The 22,209-nt window shown below is 48.0% G+C and overlaps 1 protein-coding gene across 1 annotated transcript; it reads right to left on the bottom strand.

Annotated features, from left to right (window-relative positions):
* Positions 1–611: 611 nt before the first annotated feature.
* Positions 612–22,123, bottom strand: ALOXE3 (arachidonate epidermal lipoxygenase 3; the record flags this gene model as incomplete). The annotated part of the gene is made up of 15 exons (XM_080922243.1): positions 612–1,014; positions 6,588–6,758; positions 7,324–7,424; positions 12,544–12,665; positions 13,175–13,344; positions 13,807–13,893; positions 13,983–14,186; positions 14,269–14,412; positions 15,045–15,217; positions 15,684–15,787; positions 18,468–18,593; positions 18,917–19,033; positions 19,832–19,913; positions 21,022–21,226; positions 21,977–22,123. 15 exons carry the CDS (start codon positions 22,121–22,123, stop codon positions 835–837), a joined length of 2,133 nt encoding a protein of 710 aa, XP_080778369.1. The 3' UTR covers positions 612–834.
* Positions 22,124–22,209: the final 86 nt, after the last annotated feature.

Here is a 22,209-nt window from a genome sequence, read left to right as displayed (position 1 = left end):
GCAGAAGCAGAGAATTCCAGACCGTCTCCATGAAGTCTGGAGATGACAACGCCACTTCTGCAAGAAAAGTCAGCTCAAAATTCTACATGTGACTCCACCCAGGCACCAGAAGGTCAGGGATGAGCTCGGTACGTGTCCAGGAGCAGAGCTTGATTAAGTAGCCCCACTAACAATGCCACACCCAGAACCTGGGTTCAGAGCCTTTGCAAAATGCCTGGCCTCTTCCTGCTAATCCTCTGGGTCCAGATATTTTTCTGATCCTGATGCCTCGCTCCAGGAAGTAAAGGTGGGAACAGTAGACTGAACAGACCATAGAGTGAACAGGTGCCTCTCTCCTCAAAGATGGCCCACAGATTCACTCTTGCCCCTCACCCCAGCACTTCTACACACCCCACCTTGGTCCACCTTATATCTCATCATCATCATCATCATCATGATCAAAACAAAAGGAAATGGGAACCAAATATGTTAGCTTTTATTGAAGTCACTGGGCTCAAAGGCAAACAATACAATGAGAGTGTCTTTAAGTAGGATGTGGAAAGAGAACTCAGAAACTCAAGTTGGACATCCTGATGTGGAAGGATTCCCACATAAGAAGGGCAAGGGGTCTATTGTGCATTTGACTTTAGTTAGCGGCTTTCACCCTGAACATGCTGTACTGGTCCCTCACAGCCCAGGACCCATTTATATAATGCCAAAGCCATCGTGGTCCCATGGGCAGAGGAGAAAGTCCACACTGAGATTAAAGAGGATGGAAGGTACTGGAAGGCCCTAGGGAGTTAGCCTTCCCCTTTGTTGGAACTTTCTCTCCTGTGGGATGGTTGGAAGTAGGGCTTAGATGGAGACACTGTTCTCAATGAGGGGAGGATCCAAATAGGCATAGGGTAGTGCCAGGCTCTGGTTGCGCTCCCTGATGTCCTTTGAGATCTGTGCCAGGCAGTTCTGGAAGGCTGCAATGCTTCGCCGTGGGGCCTCCTCTGTGAAGTGTTCATCTGGATAGGTGCCCAGAGGCCTCTAGGAGAAAATAGGTTGAGATGTTAGAAAGCCGTTCAAGATGAGATAGAGCGTTGTGAAGGTTCACATGTCAACAAATATAGCCAAGGTGTTATCTAAAAAAACATAACCAGAAATACAACCAAGGGGTTATCTAAAAACACAACCAGAAATACAGCCAAGGAGTTATCTAAAAATGCATCAGTCACTGCCATGGAGAGCAGGAGAACTTCATGTCCCAACTTCACTACAGTGTGACTCTGAATGAGCGTGGCCCCCACAGACTCATGTGTTTGATGCTTGGTCTCCAGCTGATGGAACTGTTTGAGAAGGATTTGGAGGCATGCCCTTCTTGAAGGAGGTGTGTTACTGAGGTGGGTTTTGAGGTTTCAAAAGCCCATTCCATTCCAACTTTTAAAACACCTCAAGTTGCTGGGCATGTTAGCACGCACCTTTAATCCCAGCACTCAGGAGGCAGAGACAAGTGGATCTCTTGTTTGTTCGAAGTCAGCCTGGCCTACAAAGAGAGTTCCAGAACAGCTAGGGCCTATTACACAGAAAAAAAACCTGTCTTGAAAAACAAAACAAAACAACAAAACATCTTGAGTTTATACATCAGCTGTGAACTCTCAGCTACTGCTCCAGGGTCATGCTTCCCGACATCAAAATCTTGGACTCTAACCCTCTGGAACCATGAGCCCCCAGGTAAATGTTTTCTTTTATAAGTTGCCTTGCTCACTGTGTTTTGTCACAGCCATAGGAAACAAACTAAGACAACCTCCAACCGCAGAAGCCCAGGCAGCGTAGAGCACACACTGTGACTTAGGCCCTATCCAATCTGGTCTGACTGCTTCCTCTGCTGGCCACCTTTTCTTGTCACTCTGACTCTGAAAGCCAATTCCTGGGTCTCAACAACGGAGACTGAAGAAAAGCTGGAGTCCGGCCCCTTCCAACCCCCAAAGCCAGACCCACACTTTAAACTCGGGGTACAGTCGCATTCACCGTTCAACAGAGGTTAGCAGACATATTCCAGAAAACAGGTCCAAGAATAGGTTTACAAACCCAAGCCCTGAGGACAGTCAGCAGCCTGGTTCTGGGCTATCTTTACAATCATCTGAGATGATGAAACCCTTGTCATCTATCTATTGCCACTATCACAGTAACATTGTCACACTTCGGCCACTGCTATCAGAGAATCTCACAGAGAACTTCAGTCGGGGCCACCCTGCGTTTAGGACTGTCCCTTCATGGTCACTGTCACTGCTAAAATACACAGGTCTCGGGCTGGAGAGATGGCTCAGTGGTGAAGAGCACTGACTGCTCTTCTAGAGGTCCTGAGTTCAAATCCCAGCAACCACAGGGTGGCTCAGGACCATCTGTAATGGGATCTGATGCCCTCTTCTGTTGTGTCTGAAGATAGCTACAGTGTACTCGTATATAATTAATAAATAAATTTAATAAAAGTAGATACATCTAAAAAAAATGCACTGGTCCAGCTCCCTAACCTTCATACAACACCAAGGCTACTGATGTTTTGCCATCTCTTGTTAAATACCAGCAGTAATAGTGAGAATTTTCTCATCCCGGATTTTAATGTGAAGACATCTATTCATCATAAACACAATGTTTTTTAAAGATAGACTTTAGGGCCAGAGATGGCGGTACATGGCTTCAGTGCCAGCATTCAGGAGGCAGAAGCAGGTGGATCTCTGAGTTCGAGGCCAGCCTAGTCTACAACTCAATTTCAGGGCAAGCGGGGATGTTGTACAGAAAAACTCTTTCTCAAAAAAACAAACAAACAAAAAGAGATACTTTAATTAAAATTCTATCGGGGGAGGGGTTCATTTGAAACAGGTTTTATTGATGATGGCTGTTTACACTGATCAAGTTCATTTCCAGCCTATGATGAGTTAATCATACAGCATGCTTCAGTATTGATGGAACAAAAGATATCGCTAAACTTCACAAGGTGAACCAGCCTCTTATTCTTAGGATAAACTAGACCTCACCAGGGTACATTATTGTTTACCACACAACACTTACCTTTATTAGCTGATATATTTTTAAGATTATTGGAGCTGAGTAGAGGAGTTTATAATTTCATTTTCTTAATGACAGTTGACACGTAAGTACTTTATATGAACTGTCATGATCATACAAACAACCCCTAAGACGGGTTCTTCTATCAGACCCACTTTATAGATAAGGAAAATTGAGGCTTAGCATGGCCAAATTAGAGACGTCACGAATATTAAGTGTAAAGCCATGATGGGGGCCCTCTAATGAGATCCACCTCCCTTAAGGTCACACACAGCCTCAGCCAGTTGGAGAACCAGGCTTCGCTGATTCAGAAAGATTCCGCCTTTTCCTGTGCTTTCCAGAAGTTTGAAACACAAAGGAACTGGGTGTGGTGGCAATTTGCTTGCCTTTGATCCCAGACCTGAGAGTGTGACTCCCTGGGATTGGCAGCCAGTGCCAGCACACCTATCCCTTATGTATGGTTTTCATAGCTTCTAAAGCATCCATTGTTTCTGTGTTCTTAGAAAACCATTCGCTTCATCCCAGGTTTCCAAACTTTTCTTCCATGAAACTGTAAGCAGTATCACTCTCTCTATATGAATTCCCTTTCCCATTCTGGATGTGTACTTATGTAGTTAGTTAGTTAATTAGTTAGTTAGTTAGTTAGTTAGTTAGAATTGCTGGAGAGATGGTGCAGCTGTTAAAAGTCAGGCTCAAATCCAAAAGGTCAAAAATTGTTCATAATTTCCTTATATTACCAATTTTTTTTCAATTTTCTTAACGGAGTCTCACACTGTAGCTCAGGTTAGCCTAGAAGTCACTATATAGCTCAGACTGGCATGTACCCACACCAATACACACATTACTAAAATAAAATACATTTTTTTTTTTAAAGATAGAGCTTGGTGGTATGTTTGTTTAATCCCAGTGCTCTGGAGGCAAAGGCAGGAAAATCTCTGTGAGTTCAAGGCCAGCCTGGTCTACACAGTGAGTTTCAGGACAGCCAGGGCTACATAGAGACCTGTTTCAAAAAACAAAAACAAAAACAAACAAAAAACAGCTCTGTGTTTATTATCACATTGAAACCTAATTCCTAAAACTACAATATAATTGTGAACAGAAAGAACACAGAGACATAATAGACTAAATTCAAGGCCCTCACATAGTTACTTGGTCAACTGAGCAAACAGCTTAATTTCTGAACCTCAATTGTCTCCCTACAGATGTTCACCAGCACCGTACTGGGCATCTTAAATATAGATATTTACTTGCTTTGTGTTATTTACATACTTATTTTGGTTTTTCCATGATAGAGTTTCTTTGTGTAGTCCTGGCTATCCTGGAACTCAATATGTAGATCAGGCTGACCTCGAACCTGGGCCCTCTGCTTCCCGAGTACTAGGATTAAAGGCGTGCACCACCACTGCCCGGCTACTTTGTATTTAAGATACTGTACTTTATATCTGATTCAGTGACTGAGACACAGACCAGATCCTCATCACTGAAGGCTACTATCATTGTTGCTGAACATTTCTCTGGCTATGAGAAGGGAGTCTCCAAATGACCACCCCCTTGTTCATTCATTCCTTGGGGACAGAAGGGTTAGTGTCTAAGAATAAGTTCCTGTGGTCCCAGAGCATAAGCTAGAACTTGCTAGGAAAGGATCAAAGAGATGGAGCAGTAGATAAAGGGGTTTGATCCCAAGCAGGACGACCTGGGCTTGTGCTCCTGGACCCTTGTGATAGGAGAGCACAGACTTGTAAAGGTTGTCCTCTGACCTTCACACATGGGCCCAAGCATGTGCACCCCAATCTCCAATAAATATACACAGAATTGTAATTTCCAAAAACTTGCTAGGAAGGTTGAGGATGTCGTTCATGTTACAATTCTTGCTTAAAATGCTGGATTCAATCCATTTCTCATGCACGCACGTGTGCACATACACACATACACTCACACTAAACCAGGTACTGTGATAAAGGCCTATAATCTTGGTTTCTTTAAAGGCTGAAACAGGAAGAGGGCTCAAACTCAGAAGTTCAAGGCCATCCTGGGAAAGACTGAGAAACTTATCTTAAAAAAAAAAAAAACATTTTAAAAAGACGAATTATGTTTATTTTATATGTATAAGTGCTTTTGTATGAATGTATGTATGTATGTATGTATACCATAAAGACCAGAAAGGATGTTGGATTCCCTGCAACTGGAGTTACAGACAGTAGTTAGCCTCTATATGGGTGTGGAAGCAAACCTGAATCCTCTGGAGAAGCAGAAAGGGCTCTAACTACTGAGCCATCTTTCCAGATCCTCAAAATAAATAAACAAATAGATAGATAGACAGACAGACAGACAGATAAATGAAAGACAGGTGTTGTGGCACACAGCTTTAATCCCAACACTTGGGAGGCAGAGCCAGGAGGATGTCTGTGAGTTAGAGGCCAGCCTGGGCTACTTACTGAGCTCCAGAACAGCCAAAACTACATAAAAAGACTCAAAAAAAAAGACAGACAAACAAAGCAAACAATAAAAGATCAAATAAATAAAAAGGTTGCTAGAGAGAATTAAAAAGAAGAAGAAATCTAGCACTAGAAAAAAAAAAAAAGCCCCCAAAAATGTGAGAAATGGGAGATGCTTGCAGGGGACAGGTGACCCTGGTGTGAAGCTGAGATCAAGAAGGCTGAGGTGACCTGGGCCAGGTGTAAATGACCGTGCAGGGTGTGAACTGCTGATTCAGCGGCTGCTCACTCTAACCTCAACTCCTTAGCTGTTTCATTTCCTCCAAACCTGTCCCTCTCAGCCACTGACACAGCCACTGGAACACCCTTGCTGGGACAAATTAAGTCATGTCACTTGTACTTTAAAAGCCAGAGCGGCCCTATTGTCCTCTGAATAACCACCGCACAAACCCTGCTTTTCTCTTCACCCTGCCACGTCACCCACCCAGCGATCCCGAGATACTCTCCCTTCCACATCCCCCGTGAAACCTTCTTGGGTTCTCCCAGAGCTGTGGAGGGTCCACCGGGCCCTATCCTTGCCTCCGTTAACAACAGTAAGCATCGCTTCCCACCAGTGGTGCTCAGGAAGTGATGGCAAGCCGAGGGCTAATATGTGAGTACTTCCTGTGACACTCCGATGTCCTCGTTCATTCACTTCTATGTCACATGATGGTATCATGGAACTGGTGGTCCAGGGGATGGGGTCTCAGTCAACTTTATGTACCTAGTATCAAGCACTATGCCGGCATGTTTAATGCTTGGGTGAATTAACGAGCAGTTGATGGATGAATGCATGATTGGATGGATGGATGGATGGATGGATGGATGGATGGACGGATGGGTGGGTAATTTGTAAATTACGTGGATGTCATACCCAGCCACCAAAGTGGCAATTGCTTCTATGTGTGTCCTAGGCGATCAAGTATCATTTCCTGTTAAGATAAAAAGACTTTCAAGGCAGCTGAGCGCAGTGGACGTAAATACCAGCAATTTGCATTCAACCCTCCTTCTCCAAATCCAATCTTCTCTGTGCAGGGCCCTGCAATGCCTAGCCCGTGTCCCATGTCTCCACACACGTACCTGGTCCTTGGGCTCTTGGCTGACCAGCCAGAAGAGGAGAAGGTTCCTACAGGTGGTGTTCACCTCTGGGAGGGTGTCTAGGTAACTCTTCATTGTTGTGTTGCCCTTGGTCTGAGGCGGAGGCTGCCTCATGGATGATGGGGCATTGGGCATCCAGGCCCCAAAGTCATGCTGTAGAAACAACCCCGACACCCCAGTTGGATGTGGATAAGCATCTTCTCCCTCATTTCTGATTCCACCACCATCACCCAGATCCCAAAGTTTAGAAATGAGAAGAATATGGAAAGACCCAGAGGTGGCCCATAAGCCCATGTCACCCATTTGTCATTCTCTACCCACTGTTCCACAAGTGGGCAGGATGAGTCACCGCGGAGGGAGGAGGACCCAGGGCAGAGGCAATCCTCAACAGAGGCCTTAGGCAGGCATGCCTCAAGAGCAACTTGATGCTCTATGTATCCAGTTCTTGCCAAGTTCAAGCTTTGTTCCCAATATAAGCTCCCAAGAGTCGCCATTGTAAGTCTGGAAGCAGCCCCACCCAGGTATCACTCAACAGTAGCCCTCACCCCACCCAGTCACCACTCCAACCTCAGTGCCAATAATAATCCCACCCCAACCCTGACCCACCCATTCATTCAAGCAGAACCCTGTCTTGAGTCCATTGCCAAGGCTGATACACCTTTGGAACCTAGCACGTTGGGTGGCCCAGTGCCCCTAGGCCGGCCCTCCCAAGCCTTACCTGCCCACTATTGACTGCCGCGTGCTGGGCGGAGCAGTTAAAGATGATTGCGGTGAGATACTTCACGAGCTGTCCTGGGGTGCACAGCCGGCTTGGGAAGCCTGGGTGTGGAGAGGAAAGGTAGAGGGTGTGGGTATGGGTGGGAGGTGCTGGATTTCTGGGGATTTCTCAGGGTAGGGGCTCACTGTGGGGAGGGGGGAGAGGAGTAAGGGCTGGACACAGGCTACAACCATCCTTAGACAAAAGTTAGCGCTGGGATGGCTGCCACCAGGAGCTGTGGTCTTTGAAGGGGCTACGTGGTTCTGGGAAGAGGAGTCTCCCCGTATTGAGGGATGGGTGAGATTTAAATAAACATGAAAGATGGCAGAGGCTGGGTGCAGAGGCCACAACTACAGAGTCTCAGATCTTTGGGAGGTTGAGGCAGGACTGCTTGTGCGCAGAAGTCCAAAGTTGATTGGACAGTAAGATCTCATCTCAAAAAAAAAAAACAAACACAACAACAAAAACAAACAAACAAACAAACAAACAAATGAAAAGGGCCGGAAAGACAGGTGAAGGATCTTGCCTGAGTTTCACACACACACACACACACACACACACACACACATGCACACATACACACACATACACACATGCACACACATACACACACACACACACATCTGGGACACACATGTGAAAGGAAAAAAGCAACTCATGCAAGTTGTTCTCAGACCTCACATACACACCATGGTGTAGATGCCTTTGCTCACACATATATGCATCGTACACATACACACACAAAATAAAATAGAACTTTTTTTAGCTCAGTGGTAGAGTGCTTGCCCAGCAAGCACAAAGCCATGGAGTCAGTCCTCAGCTCTGAAAAGAAAAGAGAGAGGGAAAGAAAGAGAGAGAATAACAAAAATAAATCATTTAAAAAGAAAAGACAATGCGGCTTCGTTGGTAGCGTGTTGTTTTTTGGGTTTTGTTGTTGTTGTTGCTGCTGTTGTTGTTGTTTTGTAATGTACATGAAGCCTCAGTTTGCTCCTCAGCACAACATAAACTCAGTGTTGGTGGCATGTGGCTACAATCCCAGCATTCCAGAGTAAAACCAGGGAGATCAGTTTAAGGTTATCCTCGGCTACTTTAAGTTTAAGACCAATCTGAGAGATACGAGACTGTGTCTCAAAATAAATAGATCAGAAAGTAGCCCTGGCTGTTGGCTCTATGTAGGTTAGACTTCTCTAATTCAGAGATCTGCCTTCCTCTACCGCAGAAGCGCTGGGATTAAAGACTAGCCACCACCCCTGGAATGACAACTGTATTCTCTGGTTTATTTTGAGTCATGGGGGGGGGTCTCTGTGTAGCCCCAGCTATCCTGTAACTCAATTTGTAGAGCAGGTTTGCCTTGAACACACAGAGATCCTCCTGCCTCTGCCTCCAGAGTTCTGGGATTAAAGAAGTGTGCCACCACTTCCCAGCGGACAACTGCACCATTTATCCAGTTACTCAGATCACAATCGGTGTGCTCACCTCTCCTCTTATCTCACATTATACATACAACAAACACTTCCCGGTCTAACTTTCCTGCCCACCACGTTTTACACCACCATCTGTCCTGGGTGAGTCTTGTTATCTCTTCTTCTATCCTAAATTAGGGGTTGGAGGTGGGTAGAGTGTACACTCGCGCGCGCATACACACACATACATACAAACACACACTCACAAGTCAAATGATGTCACTTTTCACTAGAACCTTCTAGAGAGTTCCTCTGTCACTCACTTTTCTATCAGCTCCTGTTCCCCTTCCGGTGTTTACTCCCCTTACCTACTCTACTCTGGCTACACAGGACACCTTTGTGAGATCCCTCAAACACTCTGGTATGCCCAGACCCCAGGGCCTTTGCACTTACCGTATCTCCCAATTATTCACACATTCCCTCACTCCCTTTGGAGCTCCACCCAAGCCCTAGCTCCTCAGAGAGTCTTCGAATGGCTACCTATATGAAATATTCTTCCTAATAAGATTCTGGTTTCCTTCCTAGCATTCAGAGCCATCTGACATAGTTGTTGATCATCATCCCCGCTCGCCCACCACAAAAAAAAAAAAAAAGTTAAATTCCATTAAGAACCGAAGTTTTGTCTATTCGTTCTCTGCTAAACCCCCAGCATCTAGAGCGACACTTAATAGATATAAGAGCCCTGTAATTGTCGGTAGAATAAAGTGAGAAGAGACGCTAAGAAACAGGAGTGATGGGGCGCGGGGCATGCAGTAGATGAAGGGCCTGGGGGAGGACTGAGCATGCGTGCTTCTTCATGGTTCCCGAGGGGAGTGACCTGCAGGCTTAACGAGCAGGCAGCAAGAGGCTGGGAGAGGGGAAGCAGAGGGAAAGCCACAGCACAACGCAGAGGCAGAGTCTGGTCCTGATGATGGAAAGGATGCAGGCGGTAGCGACTAACCATCCACTTGGGTCCAGGAAGACGAGAATGGAACATTGAGCCGACGCATGCTCAGATATTTAGAGCCAGACTGAGCGAGTGCGGGGAGGGGAGAATGGAAGGAGGACCAGGCATTAACCCAGAGTGGGAGGGGTCCTCTGAGGTTCTCTAAACTTTCCATCCTAGTTGATTCTCTAAATCCAGAAGCAAACGAGGAAGAAATGCAGGGAGTCAGGCCACAGGGACTTTTCTGTAATCCGGGTGTTTATTCCCCTACCCTCTCGAAATATGAAAGCCATAGTCCAACTGGCCCATTAGTATGTTTTACCTTTAAATTAGGATCTAAAGTAAGTTTGTACTGGTTGGAAGAGTTGTCATCAATCTAAAAAGGGCTATGGTGTACAGACTCACAGCTCAATAAAGAGGGGAACTGAACCAACAATAATTAAATCTCAATCTGAGTCTTCAACAGGAAGCATACGCCAAGAGAGAAAAAAAAAAACCAGCCAGGATCATGATTATCAGTGAGCTTGCAAAACACAGGAAAAGGTCACCCTTTAAAATATCCGAGAAACCCGGCTGTCATCACCTTAACCTAGAATTCACTCCTGGCTGTGTTAATGTTGAGGCAAGCTGACATCGGGCACCTTTCATTATGATGCAAACAGGACACAGAATCACCTGAGAAATATTCTTATCAAAAATGTGCAACCCTTAAACATTCCTCCCAGTCTACAAAAACTACACCAGACAGGAACAAGATGGGACACAGATAAGAAAGCGATTAGGTCAAGTCAAAGGTGACAACACTGAACAGCACATAGGGTTCCCACAACTATAAAAAGCAGGGGCCAGACACGGTGGGAGAGAAGGGCAGGCAGATCTCTGAAAGTGTGTGGCCAGCCTGGTCTACATAGAGAGTTCTAGGCCAGAAAGATATATGGCGAGACCTTGTCAGAACAAACAAACAAACAAACAAACAAACAAAACCCCCCAGAAAAACAAAAGTCAAAACAAACAATAACAAACTCCACAAAAGGCTTACGTTCAAAGAGTCTTTAAAGTTTAAGTAAAACGTGGTCCTTTTAAAAGGTTGGCTCCTGTCTCAGTTGGATCAATGGAGGAAACGGGGGGGGGGGGTGAGGAAATGTGGAGATGGCCTAACTGTGAGGTGACAGGGATGAGTACTAACAATTTTGTTAAGTGTAGGGCTAAGGGGACTGTGGTCCTGATGTCATGCACATGCCAGTATTCAGTAAGGGACACAGGCAGGCAGAGCTTTGTAAACTGAAAGCCTGGGCTAGCCTGGTCTACGTATCAAGTTCCAGGCCAGCTAGGGCTACATTAGACATGCTGTCTAAATCAAATAAACTCCAGCAATAAAAGCAAAACGATTAATCAAGAATGGCAGGCTGGAGAAACGGCTCAGTGGTTAAGTGCACTGATTGTTTTTGAGTTCAATCCCCAGCACCTACCTAAGGTGGCTCACAACCAGCTATAATGGGATCTGATGCCCTCTCTTGGCATGCAGGTGTACACACTGAGAAAGCATTCATACGTAAAATAAATGAGTCGTCTTTTTTAAATATGGCAAAATATTGGCCATAGTAGAATCTGGTGGGTAGGTTATTTATGAAGGTGTTTATTAGAGTGTACTCTAGTATTCTGTATCTTTGAAACATTTTGTCTAAAAGATTTAAACAGACACACACACACACACACAAGTCCCTTCTGGATAGGATTGCAATAGATGTTCTTTCTATTTGGAGGTGATATAAATCTAACCTCTTCTTTGAGTCTCACCAGACAGAATTCCCCTGTGTAGCCACCAGAAGCAATCAGTTGGCTAAAAGCCACATCCCTACTGAGAAGCCCAGGATAAGAGAAATTGTTGGATGGACATTTGAGCCTCTTTGATACAAGCAAAGACAGAAGGCTCAGGGAGTAAAGGCACTTGACACCCTAGCCTGATGCCCTGAATTCAACCCCTGGGACCCATACACTGGAAGGAGAGAACTGTAAGTTTCCCTCTGACTTCCATGCATGCACTGTTGTGTATATTATACACACAAACCAACCAAACAAATAAAATGTAATTAAAAATTAAAAAAAAAAATAACCAGGCATGGTGGCACACACCTTTAATCCCAGCACTGGAGTGGCAGAGGCAGGTAGATCTCAGACTTGGAGGCCAGCCTGTTCTACAAAACAAGTTCCAGGAGGAATGTGGGGTATGCAGAGGGATCACAGAGCCAGGGTTAGGTCCACCAGGGAGCAAGAGCCCAGTTCCCTGGGACTGAGAGAACACTAAGGAAGGGAGGTGTGGGACATCAGCTTGGACCAGAGCTGAAAGGAGCCGTGTCGTAGACAGGCGAGTGCTGTGGTTTAGGTGACTGAGCAGCAGAAGCCAGGAGTCAAGCGGCTCCAGACCAATCACTCCATGAAGAAGCTCGTGACCAGAGGAAGTGGAGAGAAGTTAGGGGCTAGCATGACCACCTAGCAAGATGATCACAAAAGCATGTAAGAAAAATTTCCAGACTCCATTAAAGTCCCAGGTGACTCCCACCACATGGCACGCAGCTGATCAATAGACCCGAAGGTTGGGGGGCCTTAAGATCAAGGTTGAAAAGCAAGAGCCTCAGACAGTCCGGAGGGGTCTGGAATTCTGCCTTAGCTGTTGAATGGAATAATAGCATGGACTTCAGAGGCCACATATCAAATGCAGTTTAGTAGTATGGATTTCAGTAATAACTGACTCGTGGAGGAGAGGTAGGTGGTGTGGATAAAGACGGAGGATACCTGAACTCTCCCGGCCGAGGAACGCTTGAGCAAAGATCTCACCCACCCAGGCCTGCAGCTCAGAGTCCTCCTGCACAGATGCATCGCTGGAATAATAGTAACTCACGATCTCTGAGACAAACCTGCAAGAGAAAAATGCTGGTGCCGGTGGAATGGGCATAGGCCGGGCCGGGCCAGACACTGAGGCCCACAACACTCAGGGTAGGGAGAAGCAGACGGCCAGAGTCTATTACCAAGTCCCCAGAGACAGAAGGTGACTTCAGTCAGTCCCACAGACCCAGCTGCCTAGCCTTCTTTAAGTACCCTGCCCCCTACCCCCAATCAAGGAAGTTTTGGGTCTCCTCCTGGGAGGTTATAAAGAGGAGAGTCTACGTGTTCTGTTCCCTCTCTATTCAGCAGGAGGAAGAAGTCCTGCCTGCCTCAACAAGCCCAGAAGAAGGTACCCCTTCCCTTTCTTATTGCTGTCTCACAGGGAACCTGTCTGCCGGTTCCTATGCTTGGGGGTTTCTTAGGCTGGATGGCGTCAGAACACCTAGAGACTCTGGCCTCAAGTGCTCCAACTGATGTGAAAACAGGAACCCACGATGCCCGGAGACCTTGGTGGCTGGAAGGACCTTAGGGGTCCCCACACCTCTCAATAGCCGCCCAGATCTTCAGGCCATCGTCTCGGTAGTGGTAGTTGGGAATGGTCAGGACCCCACGAGCCCGTAGGCTATCCGGAAGGCAGAAATCCGTGTAGGTGAAGTGGGCCAGCCCTGTGCTCATGAGGTAGATGAGGCCGCGCCTACCGATGGACGTAACCTGGGGACACAGGACACAGCTGGACTTCCCAAATTGGCTCACACCCCAACCATAATGTCTGGAGAACAACTGACACTAGTGGATCAGCTCAAGAAGGGGCGTATGTGATTTATCAGCAGTCAAGGATCACTCGGGCCTGCCTAATGCCAGCCGCACAGTCTGAGGACCTACCCAGTGCATGGGAGGGGACCTTGGGGGGGGGGGGGACGAGATCTCAGGATCAGCTGGGAGCAATGCTGAGCTAAGGCCGCCTTGCCCATAAAACCTACTTTTGAAGGGGTGGGATTGACCAACTGGGTCAAGGCTTAGGGGAGGGGCAAACAGAAAACTGGCCAAGAGGCGTGGTTTACAGGAAGAGGCAGAGGAGGATTACACAAGGGTCTGGGGAGCGAGAGTATAATCTGTGGGCGGGGCAAGCATACTTGGGGGCGGGGCCTTATGGTCGTGGCGGGGAGGCTGCACCTTGTCCACAAGGCCTTCTGGGTTGAGCAGCGTGGCCCTTGCGATGGTGTTCACTTGCAGCGTGTAACGAGTGTGAGGAAGCAGGAGCTGCGAGGGGAACGAGGTCACGTGAGCCGAATGTCAGGGAAGGCCTGCAGGCCCAGCTCCCTTTAGTCTCAACCCAGCGTCCCGCTGACCTTGAAGACTGGATGACAGAGCGGCAGCTGGCGCAGTGTAGCCATGGAGAAGGCCTCACAGAGCAAATGCGTGCACAGAAAATGCGTGTTGTTCTCATGCACCAAAAACTCAGAGTTGCGCACCCACGTCTTGGCCAGCAGCCAGTCCAACTCGCAGTCAGTGGGCAGAAAGATGGGGCTCTCGGGCCCTGGTATCTGGCTAAGCTGCGTGCGGGAGTAATAAAAGATGTGGCTCAAGCCTGTTAGCCCGAGGCTCCACCCCCTTAAGTCTCACCCGGAGGCTCACCTGTATTGCCAACGGCAGCAGCACCCCCTGTGGGTTGAGCCACAACAGGCAGAGCGGAGCTGTTACATACTGTTGACGACCGTTTAGGCAATGGACTGGAGCCTCCGCCAGGATCCAGTAATCGGCTAGGAAGATGTGCCCCCTCTGGAGAAGGCACAAAGACACTTAACAAGTCCTCTTCTTCCTGTGCCCCTCTTTTCTCTGTGTTCTCTGCAACAAGGAGGAGCTGAGGTTCCCCAGTTTGAGATTCTGCAGTTCTTGCTTCTTGCCACTAATAGCCAATGCTTAGGTGCCGCACCCTTCCCAGAATGTCCGGAATGAGGTCTAGTTGGGTTCTGTCATTGTGTAATCCCTCACCTGGCCTCTAGGATTGGACAAGGCAGCTCCCTCTGCTCCTCCCCCCACACCTTGTCAGCCCTACTCCCTCAGCTCAGAGGGAACCTCCTCCTAAGGTATGACCTCAGTGTATCCAACAACAGCAAAATCAATACATAATGGATTTACCAACCACAGCCCCCGCTTCAGAGAATGTCTGAGAGCTTGGCTGTCACAAAGGAGACTAGGCTGTCATCTACCCCACATCCTCGGAGCTCCTGGTCCTTTGTAATCATTCCTGCTACACCCGCCAGCCTTGGGTTGGCCTGTCCTACTGCAGCTCTCTAGCTTTAACACTGGGACTTTAACTGGACTATTCTGCAGTTACACACAACCCTAGTCCATGATGGTAGCCCACCTGCCTCCCTCCTGTTGTATCCACTGCCGAGGTCCTCACCCACCTCTAGCTCTGTTTGTAGGCAGGTGCCTGGTCCCAGCAAGGGTGCCACCATGTCATTGGTGACTGGCAGCTTACTGGGCAAGCTGGAGAGGCAGTGAAGCATGACAGGATTGACACCATTCAGGTACTGGTACCCAAAGAAGCTGTCCTCACACCAATGCTCGGTGACATACTCTGGGGGGGGGGGGGTGACAAGAGAGGGAACCAGTAGGTCTCTGGTCCTGCCCAGCCCTTTGCTCCCCTTTATGGCTCCCGTTTTTCTCCCAGCAACAATGCAAGTGGATGTAACTATATTTTCGGTTGAATGCTGGACACACATCAAGGCACTTGATTGGCAGTGTGGGAATCAGAAACAAAGTCATTCTGATCCCGAATCCCAGGACATCTGGCATAGGAGTAAGAAAGGAGTCGAGTGGCTCTGAGGAAAATCAGAATTTCTTAAATGGCCACAAGTTTCTTCTGGGTAAGTAGAGTGTCTCTATATCCTCCCCCATCCCTGTCTGAGGCGGTGCCTGGACTCCTTAAGGAAATCTGGAAGATGCTACAGGTGACATGAGGAGCTCAGCCCACTAGGATCCAACAGTTGGTACAAACATGAGATACAGTAAAAGACAGGCACCCCCTGCCCGGCTTTGCACACCTGAAGTGAAGGTCTTATGGCACCAGAAGATGTTCCGGATGTCATCCAGCCTCTTCCAGGAGCCCTTTCGGTCTAGCAGACCTCGAATCTTCATGCCCAAAGATCTGAGGGACAGAAAGTGAGAGCTGGTGGGGAGGGGGGCACATCAGGAGTCACTGTGCTCTAGACTGGAGAGGGTCAACAGGTTCACTTCCCAAGTAAAAGTGCCTAACAACCCACATGGGAGAAAAGCCTAGCACCAGGGTAAAGCCCTGCAGAGTTCAGGGTGCTGCTTCAAACGCTGATGTCCCTGGGTCTCGTGTGAGCAGAAGCAGTGTGCCCTCTCTGGAGTTTTGACCTGCTGTTGTCACGTTTCTAAGAACCTCTTAGATCTTCAATTGCTCCTTTCTACCTATAAGAAAGTCCCAGCTGCCAAACCTGGCTAGGTAACGATGCCCCACTCCAGGAACTCCCTTTAACCTTTGCAGTGTTTTCTCCCACTCCTATGCACCCACCAAAGCCTGTTTTTCAAACATCAATAATGTGCTGTGCTTGCTCTTGGACTAGCAAGAGTGGGGTTGACAAGCTGGGGCATGTGCTTCTTCTTGTAGATGCCTATATTGCCTGGTTTTTATTTTTCATGAGCATCAGAGATTTAAAAAAATAATCTTGAAATAAGATTGCCTTTCCTCTACTTCCAGGGCTTCATTGAAGCTGAGTCTCTGCTGAGAAGCCTCTTACTACCGTAGGTCAGTCTGGTCCTCTAGGTGCATCTCAGATGCCAGTTCCTCGCCCGACATCACTAAAGCCCTTGGAGCATTTACAACCCTCTGTGTTTCCTTGTAACCCTGTCCATCTATCACTTCCTATTCTCCTGTGGGCTCCTTAGGGAAAGGGCTTTCTATCCCGACATGCCCATCTCCCCGGAAGCACTCACCAAATGGGCTTGAACTAAAGGAAGAGGAATGGAGTCCAGAACAGGTAGGTTTGCAGCAAGGGGTCACTGAGGGACCTAGCTATGTAAGGACGCTGATGTGCTTTGAAGAGTGTAGGCAGCTGAGGAAGGCAGGGGGTGGAGGTGGTTTCATGCATGACCTTACAGACCCAAAGTCAAGGTCATCCACGCTCACAAACTGCTGCCTCGCTTACTGCACAAACAACTGTTGAGCATTTTTCTAGGCACCACCACCCAGGAGCTGAGCCTCGGAACACAAACCCATGTGGTCCCAACGACTCAGATGGTTAAGGAAGATTATATGCCTAACCCGCCTGCCTGAGTTATAAGAGCTAAGTAATGAAGGCAGAGGCTAAGAAAGGAAATAAGCAAAGACACTCTTTCCCTTTCCGAGGGCCTGCCACAGATGTCTTTCATGACACACCCTGGTCACCAAGGCCAGGCCTGCTTCCCTCTGACCTGACTCAGAACCTTCTGCTGGTGACCCCGTTCTTGCTTAGACCTTCACGTCCTTCTCGGACTCAGTTCTGGTCTTCTCTACCTTCCCAGATGCCACCCTCGGCAGTCCTGCCTGGGTGAGATAATGCATCCTTGTCCTGAATCCTGGGCCACCTGTTCCCACTCCATCCATCCCACCCACAGCCACACCCTCTTCCACTTGTCTTTTTCTGGAAGGGTTATTCTAGACACAGGAGTTCGGGAAATGAAGACCCAAGGTTCCACCTCTCCTCCTTTGGACTTCCACAGGACTCGGGATGAGTCTTTTCATAGAACCCTTGGCTCACTGTGCCCACCCTGGACTCAGCAGTCACTTTCTGTTCCCTCCCTCTTCCCTCCCAGGCTTGCTTCAACCCTGCCCTTCTACCTAAGAGACACATCCAAGACACAGCTGTCCGATGGCAACTGGACTCTTCCCTCTAGTGATACCATGATTAAAATCTTAGCTGTTGAGCTAAGCTGATAATGCCTGCCCCCGACAACTCTTAACTATACACAGACTTCCTTAGTGATACCATGGATCCCTTCTACCAAAAGGCATCTCTTTGAAGAGATTGTCTGTCTAGAGATTTTGTGCTTAGATGATCTCACTGGCCTTTCCTTAAAAACCTATGTTCAGGGTTGGAGAAATGGTTCAGTGATTAAGAGGGCACTAGCTTCTCTCAAGGAACCATTCAATACCATTACCCACAAGTGGGGGAGGGGTGGCAGCTCACAACCTCCTATAATCAATCTGACACCATCTTCTGGCCTCTGGGACACCTGTGTGGTCATGGCATGCACTCACATAGACACACACAAACATTTAAAAAATAATAAGAAGAATGTAAAACTTACGATGTTTGAGCGAGTGAGTCATTTTACCCTCTGGCCAATTGTCTAGAGACTACATAAGAATTAAGGTTATGCTAGGCAGGGTATGGTAGCTTGGGCCTTTAGTCCCAGGCAGAAGCAAGTAAATCTCTGTGAGTTTGAGGCCAGTCTGGTCTACATAGTGAGTTCCAGGCAGCCAGGGCTATATAGAGAGACCCTGTCTCAAAAAAAAAAAAAAAAAAAAAAGTAAAAGAACGAGAACAACAAAAAAATTAAGGTTACACAACCTGAGATGGTCTGGCTACACACCCTCAAGGCAAAGACTGTCCTACTTCATACGGTCCCTGGGACCATGCCCTGAAGACTAGAGAGGAGGTAAGAACAAGGCAAAGGGAGGCTGGGAGGAAAGAAGGAAGAAACGTGAAGATCTGTGTGGAAATGAGAGCAGAGAGAAGGACAGTCCTTTGAGGTGCTCGTGGCATGGATGGGGAAGAAGGGGACAAGAGCAGAGAGAGGTGCAGGGGAGACGACAGGCTCACGCAGGAATGGCGTTGAAGATCAGTGAGGCCGTCTTGGTGGCTGAGTAGCGAATATTATGTTCCATGTGCAGCAGAGACGGGATGTCGATTTTCATAGGAAAGCCAGGCAGGTACTGGTTCCCAGAGCTGAGGAGAGGCAGGCAGAGGGGATTGAGTCAGTCAGTGAACCTATAGCCTGTCCCCTTTAATTACCTTTCTCTGTCTTGTCTCCAGATTTTCCAGGCCTTCCCTCAGTCTTATCTCAACCCTGCCCTTTCTGCCCAAACCAGAAGAAACCTCTTTCCCTCTCTGCTAACCAGGTCAGAGCCATCACTGGTCCCTCTCCTGAGGGGGGATAGAACTGGGCTTCATATGGAGTCTGATACCCCTCCTTCCGTGCCCCAGCACCCATCTCAACCTTCCGTCTACATTCCTCCCCTCCACCTCCTTCCCAAGCCGCGGGCTCTCACTTATCCTGGTCTGCACAAGGTACTGTCTTGGTCAAGGCAAATTTCTTGTCTGACTCCATCTCCTGAAAGGTGCTGACATCCACCATTCGAGGGAAACCAGGAGCGTAGATCTTCCAGCTGCCCAGGGAAGGGGGCAGAAGCAGGCGGTTAATCTTGGGACATACAGAATCCGTTGCTTCTAAAGCTATGACTTCAGGTGACCACTGCTGTTTTCTGCCTCCTGTGTTTGTGACAAAGAATCGGATTTCCTCCATGAAGGGGCTAGGCTTTCAGACAGGGAGTGGAACAGAGGCTCTTGCGCGTGCTGAGCACACATTGCACTGCTGAACCACATCCCTAAGCCTCGGAGTTGCACTTGCGGATGACATAAACCCCAGCACTGATTCGGAGGTGGGTTTATATTATGATTAAGGTAAACCCAGCTTGGTGACACACACACCTGAAATCCCAACAGTTTGAAGGTCCTGAGTTCAAGTCCCAGCAACCACATGGTGGCTCACAACCATCTGTAATGGGATCTGATGCTCTCTTCTGCTCTGTCTGAAGAGAGCAGCAAAAGTGTACTCATAAGTAAACAAATCTTAAAAAAGAAAAGTTCCCAATACCGGGGCAATCAGGGGCTGAGAATGGTTAACTGATTAGTGTTGGGTTTGGGAATTTATGTGAGTGTTCAAGGGATCAAACTTGAGGCCTAGAGAATGGTCCTGGGCCACAGCTCCATCCCCTGATGAAAACGCTGTAGATATCGGTATTCTGGGTCCAGACTCGGGACCACTGTTAGAGCAAGGTTTAAAGGAGGATCCGGATCTGAATTGGGTTCCCAAGGTTTTCACTGATGTCAGAATTAGAAAAACTCTGAGTAAGGCTGAAGTCAGAATAAAGACGGGGCAAATGGTCCAACCAGGCTGCCCTCACCGGTAGCATTCTTGACGAGCTTGGAGTTCCCGTTTCCTGTGATCCAGAAGGAGGGGAAGAGAATCCTGACAGATGGTCCTTGCTGTAGGGAATGAAAAACACTCTTTATATAAATCTCTTTTTCAAACAGTACTTCCTACTGCCAATGTCTGAACCCCCTAACTCCTGAGCACAATCCCCGTTATCCCCTGCCGATGCAGGGGAATATCTATATATACTCTCTTGTTCATCCATCACAGGTGGGAAGCTATAGCAGTATACCAAGTCATAGCTGCGTTTCTAACTGTTCATGTTTGTCTCCTTTCTAGAAGATACACTCCTTCGGGATACCAGTGATGTCATACTCTCTGTCTGTCCTTCCAGGGTCTAGTTCCATACCTGACTATACTACAATGCTCATAGCAAACACTTGATAACTTTTGGATTGATACGTCTTGCTAAAGCCATCATGTGTTCCGATGCTGAATGGGGATTGACAGTCAAGTCTATGAAAAGTCCATGGTAGACTGTAGAATGATGTTCACGTGCCTCATGTTAACACAGACACCCGTCTCTCATCTCTGAGACCTATAACACACACAACACAAGCACACACACAGAGGCACACATGTCACACACACAGCAACCCCAGTGTCACACCTGTGGAACAAACAGTTCTGAAGGCAAGAAAGGGCTCACACCAATATCCTTGAGATCCAAAATTCAACAGGAGAGCCTAACTCACTTCCCAGAAAACTTCAACCCCACTAGAAAAGCTAGCAGGAAGTAACACACGGGGTCTTTGCAAATCAATTCTCTAAATACCCATGGCTTTCCCACCTGTTGAAATCTAGCTTGCAAGTTTATTCCTTTCTAAGTTCCAAAACATCATGTTCTGGAGAAACAAAGAGGGATACCATGGGATGTCGGCTGCCCGCTATGTAAGTGTGTGTGTGTGTGTGTGTGTGTGTGTGTGTGTGTGTGCGCGCGCGCGTCTGTGCGTCTGTCTGTCTGTCTGTGCATACCTCCAGAGCAATAAAGACTACCCAGGAAGCTCTTGCATGTCAGGGCCTGGGCAGTGCTCTTTAGCAGACACCGTCTCTTTGGGATCCCCGCTTTCCTAACCCCGATCCTATTCCCTACACACTGAGTTCTGTCAGACTCCATTCCCAACCCCGTAAGGAGCTGTGCTGTCTTTGTGCCTGGCCCACCTGCTCCTGGCCGCAGCTCCACAGTACAGTAGCCATCAATCCATTGGTAGCAGGGAAAGTGAACCACAGAGCCATCTGGGGCAGTGACGCAGATTCGACTGCAGTACCAAGGGTCTTTGTGGAAGAAAGCAAAGCGCTCCTTGTGTAAGCGCAACAACAAGATCTCGCCCAGCTCCGACGCACAGCGCACCTTGTACTTCTGAACCTGGAGTGAGGAAGGCAGCAAGCAAGTGAGAGACCAGGGACTGCTGAGGCCATCTTTGCACTTTGAAATGTGCATCGACGCCTCCGCCTATTCTGGTAACATAAGCCCGAGCAGTCGTTGATCCATTTCTGTGAATGAGAGAAAGAACCGGTCTTTTTCCAGGTCGAAGCAGGCACTCGGTGCCTGAGTGAGTTTTTGCAGGGGTTCCTGCTCTCACTGGCCAGTAGTTCACTTTTATGTAGTGCCACTAGCAAACTAAACTAGAAGCTGACAAATCAGACCCCTTCCAAAGAACAGGAAATCCATGATCTGATCAAAGGAATCAATTTGGTCGAAGCCTAGTGTCAATTAGGGGAGGAGCCAGGCCGGGTAGTGGTGGCTTTTAATCCTAGCACTCAGGAGGCAGAGGCAGTCAGATCCCTGAGTTCGAGGCCAGCCTAGTCTACAGAAAGAGTTCCAGGACAGCCAGGACTACACAGAGAAATTGTGCCTGGAAAAACCACAGAAAACAACGACGACGACGACAGGAGAAGCCAGGAAGTCAGAGGAAGTCCCTAGAGCCCATTTCTAACGCCCTTTATTCTCCACAGCCCGGTCTCAGAACAGTCGGTATGGTTTATCACCGCCCGAAAGGCAGAGATGACAAAGAAAATGGTCACGGGTTTTAGTAGGCATCCCGAGTTCAGGAGTGAATCCAACAAGAATAATCCCCACTTCCTTCAGGTTCCCCCATCTCTCCTCTGTACTCACCGATCCAGAGGCGAAGTCCCTGCCTACATGATCCAGCTTCTGCTTAGGGCTTTCACCACAGGTGCCTACCAATGTAGCATAGATGTTATCCAATGTGCCAGCCTTCAGGTAGGAACCGGTGCTCACACACAGGCGATATACTGCCATCAGTGCTGGCCTAGAGAAGGTGAGCTACAGGTGAGAGAGCGTAGGCTCCTGGGCAGGAGGAGGCTGGGGGCTGGGGAAGGGAGGGC

This window comes from Micromys minutus (genome assembly GCF_963924665.1).
Source record: "Micromys minutus genome assembly, chromosome: 10".
NCBI classification, from domain to species: domain Eukaryota; kingdom Metazoa; phylum Chordata; class Mammalia; order Rodentia; family Muridae; genus Micromys; species Micromys minutus.
Note: the sequence above shows the minus strand (reverse complement) of the source record. Positions and strands in the feature narration are given on the sequence as shown.